Source organism: Rhineura floridana, chromosome 21, assembly GCF_030035675.1.
Source record: "Rhineura floridana isolate rRhiFlo1 chromosome 21, rRhiFlo1.hap2, whole genome shotgun sequence".
Taxonomy (NCBI): Eukaryota; Metazoa; Chordata; class Lepidosauria; order Squamata; family Rhineuridae; genus Rhineura; species Rhineura floridana.
In genome coordinates, this window is record NC_084500.1 from 228,179 (window position 1) to 237,444 (window position 9,266).

At 50.0% G+C, this 9,266-nt stretch overlaps 1 protein-coding gene across 1 annotated transcript; it reads left to right on the plus strand.

The window, feature by feature from the left end:
* The first annotated feature begins 505 nt into the window (after positions 1 to 505).
* MED31 (mediator complex subunit 31) lies at positions 506 to 8,860 on the plus strand. The gene is made up of 5 exons (XM_061605498.1): positions 506 to 512; positions 970 to 1,209; positions 3,078 to 3,155; positions 4,264 to 4,360; positions 7,857 to 8,860. Exons 1-5 carry the CDS (start codon positions 506 to 508, stop codon positions 8,056 to 8,058), a joined length of 624 nt encoding a protein of 207 aa, XP_061461482.1. The 3' UTR covers positions 8,059 to 8,860.
* Positions 8,861 to 9,266: the final 406 nt, after the last annotated feature.

Below are 9,266 nucleotides of genomic sequence, written 5' to 3' on the forward strand. Positions count from 1 at the left end.
AACCTGCACTTACCATATTTACAGTCATAAAAATATAAGGACATCACAAGGACAACTCCCATCATCCCTGGCCATTGGCTGCGGTCATCCGAATGCAAACATGACGGCGGCGGGAAGGTGTGTGGCCAGGGGAGCCGATGCTCCTGCTCCTGCCAACTTGCCTTTCCTTGCCCCTGCCCAGCCTGCCTCTGGCCCCCAGCCCTGCCACCTCCTGGTGGGGCGGTAGCAGGGCGTCCCCCCCCGGCCCACCTGCCCTCCCTTGTCCAGTTTCTCTGGCCTTGGGCCAGGGAGCCCTTCAGGCGGAGGGTGCGCGCAGTGGGCTCGGGTAATGCCCTGCCACAAGAGGCGGCGGCGGGGGTGTGTGTTCATTGCAGTGGTTGTTGCTGCAGCGGGAGGGGAGGCAGCGTATGGTTTCTCAGAGTAAGCAGCCCTGGGCCACTCTGCAGGCCGGTCTGTGCTCGCTGCACGGAGGCAGCAATATCATTCATTTCACTGGCAATCGCTCATGGCCAGTGAGATTGTCTTCCAAGATGAGGTCTTATCCACCGCCCATGTGCCGGTCCATGACGAGGGGCTTCTGGATTTCACAGTCCTGCCCCCGTCGCCATTTGTTGATCGCCATCGGAGGTTTGGTTTGGTTTGGTTGGAAGACGCCTGTGCGTGAATTCGTTTTACGTGGGGAGATCGGCGCACCACGATCAACACACAATCTAGACAGAAAAAGGCTTTGATCCAATGACATGGGTACCACGACGATTAGAAGTCTTCTATCTGCTGCAGCCTTCATCCCCCTTCACACATTGTTATCCTCCGCCTCTTCTGCCGTTGAGAACATTCTTGGATCGTTGTTTGTCTGGTTCCTCTCCCTTGACCTGACCGCCATGGGTGACCCTGCTGGGAGCACGTGACTCCCGACGGCATCGGCTCACGGGGTTCACTGCAACACGCAAGCCCGCTCACCGCTGCAAGGCGACGATCCAGCGACGGGGGAGGCAGCAATAACGTCCCCTAAGGGAAGAGGAGGGCACTGCGGGCCCAGAGCGTCCCCGTTACCTTGGCAACGGCAACATGGCCGCCGCCGCCGCCCGAGAGCCTCCCAGAATGCGCTGGGGTCGGGCTCTAGTGCGCAGGCGCAGGCGGCAGCTCTGCCATCTTGCTCTTGTGGCCGAGACTCCGAGGAGGCCGCTGCTGCCGCCGCCATGGAGAGCGGTGAGTGCTGAGCGGTTCGGGGGCGAGGAGGGAGCCGGAGCCTCCTCCCCCGCCTCGAGTCCCGTCCGCTGTTGGGTCATGAGTTTATTTAAATCCGGGACATTCCTGTTCACTCGCGGAACTCGCTGCCACCAGGTGGGGGGACCGGTTTGGACACTGCCGTGGAGGCGGAGGCTGGGCGGGGGTGCTGGTCCGGATGGGCCCGGTTCCAAAAGGCCGCCCCCGCCTGCCTTGAGAGTCGGGAGCGGAGCCTCCCAGTGCCGAGGGAGTCTATCCCCAGTGCCAGGTTTTGGAGGGGGCGCCAACCTTGCCTCCGAGGTCTGCTGCGGGCCTCCCGGGAGCGCCTGACTGGCCTCGTCCGGGCTGGCAGAGCTGCCGACTTGGGTCGCCCTTCCCGGCTGCTGAGGGGCGTGAAAGGAAAGGGGCGCCCCGGGAAGGGACCCGCGAGGCATGCCTTGCCCCCAGTGCCTGCTCCCTGGCCGCCGTTCTTGGAGCCATTAACCCCAGAAGCCCTTTTGGGGGAGGGTGCCAGATGCGAATGGCCAAATGCGGCGTTAGAGGGAGGGTCCCAGATGGGCAGCCCCACAACCATTTCCTAGGCTGCAGTTCCCCAGGATATGATGCTTGTGGTCCCTGGAGGTCCCCATTCTCCGACACAGGAGGTGGGGGAGAACTTGGGACTCCCCTTCCAGGAGAACTAGAATTCAGGGGCGGAGCATGTTGCACGGTGGTCAGAACCTGTGAAAAGTAGATGTGCGAGAGTGACTTGTTTTCTGTGGGAGCAGTTGGACTTCTCGTGGCCTGCTGTGTGAGTTGAGCCCCTTGGCCTCCTTCTGCTATTTAACATAGCTCTAAATAACTTCGCCCCAAAGTATCTTAAGGACCATCTGATTCCTGATGCTTTGCCTTGATCGCTGAGGTCTTCTGATGGTGGTCCCCCGTGCCCCTGAGGTTTGGCAGGCCTTGGCTGAGCCTTTAGTGTGGCTGGCTCTGCCCTGTGGAACTCCCTGCCAATAGGAGTTTGGCGGGAGTCACCCCTGCTTGATTTTAGACGTATTTGGAAAAACTGTTATTCAGACAGACCTTTCAGATCTGAGATTCTTTGCCATCCAGTTCATATGGAGGTGATTAATGTTTTTATTGTAATAGCATGTTTTTAGTTTGTATAACACCTTCTGATATTTTATAGGAAAGTGCAGTTTATGTATATTTTAAATAAATAAATAAATTACAGCAGACATGTGCATTAACAGAGTGGCTCTTTCGCTGCTTGTGACCTGCCGGAAGAGCTCTTTGGCTTTCCTGGAAATCTAAAAAGACCCTCCTGTTGATCTCTGCTAGTCCAGGCAGCCGACATCAAAGTCTCCGTGCTGTCCTTGGTTGGCTAGGCAGTCTGTATTTTCCCTCTCCAGCCTGGCCCTGCCAAGGATGTGCAGGATGTTGGGGCCCTGCCGGACAGTGCAATCCGGCACTCCTGGTTAGCCTTTGTGCTGCAGGTGTGGATAATGGCCAAAGGAGAGAGAGGTGTTTAGTGAGAGGCATCTGTGGAGACTTAAGTAGTGCTGGCTGGTCCTGCGGAAGGCCCCATTGGCTCTGAGGTGCTCCTTGTGTGCTGGGGGGGGGGGTTAGAAGCACTTAAGCTGTGCACCCAATCCCTGGAAGCCATGTGCGTAGCTGCCTGGACTTCTAAAACCGTAATTCTGGCACTGAAGCATCTGACTGCTTTTGAGTCCTGTGCAGGGGTAGCACTAGGGGATCCCAAACATTTTTCCAGCTCTGTCCCTAGTGGCCCCCAGCCTGGCCTTGCTCAGTTTTATAGCTGCCTTTCTTCTGTAATTCCATGCCCCTTTCTTCTCTTTGTGCCTCAGATGATACCAGCAATCGCCTTCGGTTCCAGCTGGAGTTGGAGTTTGTGCAGTGCCTGGCAAACCCCAATTACCTGAACTGTAAGTCCTCAGATTGGAGGTGCAGCTTGAGATGTGATTTGGATGAATATACCAGCCTCCTCGGCCAGGGACTGAGAACCGGTGGGGGGACTTCTGAGGTTGCTGGACTCTGCCCCCCCCCGTTAGCTCCAGTGGCCAGCATGGCCAATGGTTAGGGATGAGGGAGATGTAGTCCAGCAACATCTGGAGGGAGCCCACAGGTTCACCATTCCTGTCTGTTAAATAAATAAGTACACTGATGCAGAATATTTTAAAATTAATGTCAAAGGAAGTTATTAACTTGAATCTTTTTATTTTATTTATTTGCTTGATTCGGCCAAGACCTACAAGGCAGATTACAGAGTAAAAAAGATACAGACAAACCCAAATTAAAGCCCTCGTAAAGACCTGGCAAAAAACAACAACACTGGTCATCTTTGGAGTGTATTTGTACCCCAATGAGATTTTCCAGTGAGGTAACTTTGTCTTCTCCAGAGACCATTTTTGTCTTTGTTGTTAGCACAAGTGTGCTTGACAATACCAGAGGACCTTGAGCCAAAAAACACTTATTAAGAGGAGGAAGAATTTTCTTGAGCAGTATATTTGGCCCCTTCCCCATGCATGCCGAGTACAACACAATCTCTGGAGTATATTGGGACCCCAGTGTATTTTGTTTCCAGAAGGAAAATGGTAAGTGGTAACTGGTTGAAATTTGGGGACTGTGCATGGGATGACAGTTTGTGACATTGTCCTAGAAGGACTTTCTTGTAGGTCATCTTATGTTTAAATGACACAATTAAAAGTGCACCTGGGGTCCAAATGCACACGAGAAGTTAGCATGTTATTACTGGAACTGTTGAAACAGGACAGCAGGACTGGATGGTCCCTTGGTCTGTTCCAGCAAAGCTGTTCTCAGTTTCTGTAGCAGCTTTGGTGGTCTTTGTGACTTCATGGATAAAGTATGTGCTGAGGGTTGGAGGGTGTGTGTATGTGTTGTTTTATTTGTCCTGGTCATGCAGCCTCTTTTCTCCATCTGTAAAATGGGAATAACTGACTGCTTACAGATTGCTGTGAGGATGAACAGGGAATACCCACTTTTTAAGTAAGTTAATGTGTGTCTTTCTTCCAGTTCTTGCCCAGAGAGGATTCTTCAAAGACAAAGCATTTGTTAACTACCTTAAATACCTGCTCTACTGGAAGGAACCAGAATATGCCAAATACCTGAAGTAAGAGTTATGATTGTGTATCTTGCTTTGTTAAATTAGCCTCGCGCTCATTTGGCTATGCAAAAAACCCATGACTTAGACCTCCCAGAAGGGCACAAATTTTGAAGGCTCAGAATGAGGCATCGTAGGGTGGAAAGATGTTTTCCCAAAGGGCCGTGGTCTTTCGAGGGCCTGTACCATGTGCTTTTCTCTGTAAATGCTCAGAGCTGGTTTTTGGTTGTTAACAAACAGCATGCAAGACTCAAGCCTGTTGTTTTCCATTCTGTTTACCCATCACCCAGCTGAAGTATAAATGTGTGCTTGACCCTTTTCAGGCTTGACAAAGTTGAAAAAGTTGTTTGGCATACTTGTTGGGGATTTTGGGGGGCATGTAGGGTGGTAGCCAATAGTAGTCTTACTTGGAGTAGGACGCAGCCCACAGTATTTATGCCAGTGCATAAGAGAGTCTCTAGGCATCCAGCTAAAGTCATATAAATTTGCATAATGTGTGAGGAAAAGGACCCTTGCATTCATAGTTAACTTTAGCATTGGATAGATAAAAACTGTTTTTTAAAAAATTGGATTTTTAATTAAATTTAGATTATTTTTAATTTTCAAAAACCCAGTTACATTAAGTGTCCCTTAAAATAACTTGGGTGTAAAATGAAGTCTGAATATAGTATACACAAGCATACTAAAGTCTGCACATATAATCTGTTAAAAACCATCAGACTCGCTGGATGAATTTTGGAGGATCCTCCACATAAGTGCCTTCCAGTTCTGATACGGAGGGTGAGTTGGATTTGATGCTCGGACACAGGTTAGAGCAGCAATAGCTGCCTACCAGGTGGCAGTGAGGGCAACAAAGAAGGATTTCTTCGCTGCCTCTATTGCATCCGCAGAGTGCTGTCCCAGGAAGCTGTTCCAAGTGGTCCGAAGCCTGATCGGTCCAGTTGCTCAGGAACCCTTGGAACATTCTAAGGCTTCCTGTGACAAATTGGCAAAGCACTTTGCTGATAAAGTCGAGCACCTGAAGAACTCGATTCCGTACGCTGTGTATGCAGTGGGGGAGCCAGAGTTGACCAATTGCAGTCCGGTTCTGTGGGATCGGTTCCAGCCTCTCCCTTCTGAGGATGTGGACAAGGTGCTTTCAACGGTAAAGCCTACCACCTGTCTGATTGATCCTTGCCCATCATGGTTTCTTATGAAATGTAGGGAGAAATTAGGCGAAGAGATCAGGGCGGTGGTAAATGCATCCTTGAAGGAGGGTGTTTTGCCACCAGCCCTCAAGGAGGCAATTATAAAACCTATTTTGAAAAAGGCCTCCTTGGATCCCAAAGTCTTGAACAACTTTCGCCCCGTTTCAAATCTGCCATTTTTGGGGAAGATCATTGAGCGAGTGGTGGCTGGCCAGTTGGCAGCACACTTGGATGAAATGGATTATTTGGATCCATACCAATCGGGTTTCAGGACTGGACATAGTACTGAAACAGCCTTGGTCGCTCTGGTGGATGATATGAGGAGGGCATTAGACGGGGGAGAATCCACCTTTCTTGTTCTCCTGGATCTCTCGGCGGCTTTTGATACCGTCGACCACGGTATCTTGTTGGATCGCCTGGAAGGATTGGGAATAGGAGGCACTGTTTTGCAGTGGTTCCGTTCCTTTCTGTCTGACAGGCATCAACAGGTAGCATTGGGAGATGAGGTTTCAGACCCTTGGCCCCTCACATGCGGAGTGCCACAGGGTTCTATCCTCTCTCCCATGCTATTTAACATCAATGTAAAGCCGCTGGGAGCTATCATCAGGAGTTTTGGGCTGCGATGTCATCAATATGCAGATGACACGCAGCTCTATCTCTCCTTTAAATCTTCACCAGAGATGGCTGTGGAGACCTTGTCCAAGTGCCTGGAATCCGTGAGTGGATGGATGGGAAGGAACAGACTGAAGCTCAATCCTGATAAGACCGAGGTGCTACTTGTGGGTGACAGGGGGAGGTTGGGTGCTGTTGACCTACAGTTTAATGGGGTGAGTTTACCCCTGAAAGATCAGGTCCGCAGCCTCGGGGTGGTTCTTGATTCCAAGCTGTCCATGGAGGCTCAGATTTCGGCAGTGAGCCGGGCAGCTTGGTACCAATTACATCTCATACGGAGGCTGCAACCCTACCTCCCTATTCACCAGCTCCCACTGGTGGTACACGCCCTGGTCACCTCTCGATTAGACTACTGCAATGCGCTCTACGTGGGGTTACCCTTGAAAACGGTCCGGAAACTACAACTGGTGCAGAATGCGGCGGCTCGGTTGCTTACAAACAGCTGCCGCCGTGATCACATCACGCCAGTATTATTTCACCTACATTGGCTGCCAGTTGTTTTCCGGGCCCAATTCAAGGTGTTGGTATTAACCTTTAAATCCCTATACGGTCTTGGCCCAGTTTATCTGAAGGAGCGCCTCCAGTACCACAAATTAAGCCGCCCAACCAGATCAGCCACACAGGGCCTTCTCTCAGTCCCACCAACGAAAACAGCTAGGTTGGTAGGGACTAGAGAGAGGGCATTTTCAGTGGCGGCCCCCACTCTCTGGAACTCCCTCCCATTCGATCTTCGCCATGCCCCTTCCCTGGATATATTTCGCCGGGCATTAAAAACTTGGCTTTTTGGACAGGCCTTCAGGAATTCCGGGGAGGGCTAACTTTTTTGGGATATTTTATTATCTATTGATCGCCCTAACTGATTTCATGCTGCTGTGATTAATGATCGTTCTGATTTTATTGTATTTTATCTGTATTGTATTGTAATTTACTGAATTTTAGTTTGTACGTCGCCTAGAGTGGCTTCGGCCAGATAGGTGACACAAAAATTAAATTTATTATTATTATTATTATCTTGGCAACCTATGGTTAGCTGAAAAATGTAAAGGGAAAGTGAAGCTTTTTTCAGAGGAGGGGGCACCTTTGGCTTGTTCTCAGTCCTCCAAACCAAGGTTAGAGGATCACCTAAACTGAGCTGAAGCCTCCTTTTACATTGACAGAGGATATGGCATGGGCAAAAATTGCTGGCTCCTGAGACCAGGCATTAGCCGGGTGGCACAGCAAGTAGTGTGGTACACATGAGTAATTAGCTCTGTCAGGCATCAGCAAACACTTTTCTGCCCAGTAACTACTAGCCTTTGCCTCGTTCTTGCTTGGTGTTCATTTATTTGTTTAGAGCAGGTGTGGGAAACCTGTGGCCCCCCAGCTGTTGCTGAACTACAACTCCCGTAATTATCCCTGGCCATTGGCCATGCTTGCTGGGGCTGATGGGAGTTGTAGTTCAGCAACATTCAGAGGACTAAAGGTTCCCCACCAGTGGTATAGTGTGTGTTTAGCTGCCAAACGAACCGACATGCATGCTTGCTCACTAAATATGATTTAGATATATGGAAAGTGTCTTGATAATGTAGATCCCTGGTGGTGGGTAAGGGAGAAGGTTCCAATAAGCCCCCCCTAACGTTGCCCCTGGCCCTTCTTTTGTGGTGAAGGTACCCCCAGTGCCTGCACATGTTGGAGCTCCTTCAGTACGAGCACTTCCGCAAGGAGCTGGTGAACGCGCAGTGTGCCAAGTTCATAGATGAGCAGCAGATCCTGCACTGGCAGCACTACTCGCGCAAGCGGATGCGCCTCCAGCAGGCGCTGGCAGAGCAGCAGCAGCAGCAGCAGCAGAACAGCACCTCCGTCAAGTGAGGCCTGTGGCGCACCCGGCGGGGCCCTCTGGACCCAACACAGCATGTGGCTGCCCTGGTTAAGTAGCTGCCTGGCGGAAATGCAACTCGGCGGGGAGATGGCTTTGCGTTTTGACAGCCGTATGACATGTCAAATGAAGTGACAAGAGGCTCCCAGTCCCTCCAGATTTAAAGGTGCAGCTGTGTTTCCCTAGAGGGTGGGTGATCAGGGGTGGTTCGTGTGCGTGTATGTTAGCCCCGCCGTGAGGTGGAGGTGACAAAGAGTGTTTTTTCTTCGTATGCTGTTCGAGGAGGAGGCTGGCAAATAAAAGAGACTCCAAGCTGTCACATTGTGCTGGCTTTGTATTAGTCCACTGAAAAAATAAAAACCTTGTGTCTGTGAGCTGCTTCTTCCTTAGACAAGAGCTCTCAGGTCCTGAATATAATTTTAAAAAATCAGCGTAAGCAATCCCATCTGTTTGCCTGCCAGATTCATGGGTGGAAAAGGCCACAAGTTTAGCATGTGATTGGTCAGAGAGGACCGCTTCCTTCTGTGTAACACAGAATCCCCTCTCGTATTTCCTCCTTCAATCATGCCCCTTTCAAAGCTTCCTTTTTCTGAGGCTTTTGACTTAATTTTTGTTCCCAACTTGAAGTATCATTGTAGTTGCTCTCAGTCCTTCCTATCCTCACTTCTAGTTGTCTTTGATTGTAAACTCAGAGGGCAAAGAGCTGTGTCTTTGTTTATTAAAGTTCTGTAAATCTTACAGTGTTTAGCACACCATGTAAATTGTATATACATAGTAATAAAAACCTTGGCTTCAGTTTGGTGATGCACTTTTCTAAGGTAGGAGGTTTTTATTTCTATTGGGTGGTATTCGATGCTAGTTCTACACAGAGTAGACACACTGAAGTTAATGACTAAGTTAGGTCATTAATTTTAGTGGGTCTACTCTGAGTAGAACATAGTTGACTGTGGCCCATTAACTCCTTGAGTGGCTTGGTGAACAGTCATCAGTCCAATGAGGGAGCCCTAAGTCTTGTACAGCAGTTAATGTTCCTCTGATGCAATACTAAGTCGCTAAGGTCCCCTTTTGGGGCAAGGTTGTTGGGGTGTGTGTTGCTAATTAGATCCAGGCTCTCTTGGATGAGACCAGTTTTCTAGATCCGTTTCAAGCGGGGTTGAATGTACTTTGGCTTGTGCTTTTAACATTCTCCAGATAACCTCTT

Coding starts and splice junctions, on each gene's coding strand:
- MED31 (XM_061605498.1), top strand. Junction 1,210..3,077: donor TGCCGCCGCCATGGAGAGCG/GTGAGTGCTGAG, acceptor TTTGTGCCTCAG/ATGATACCAGCAATCGCCTT. Junction 4,361..7,856: donor GAATATGCCAAATACCTGAA/GTAAGAGTTATG, acceptor TTTGTGGTGAAG/GTACCCCCAGTGCCTGCACA.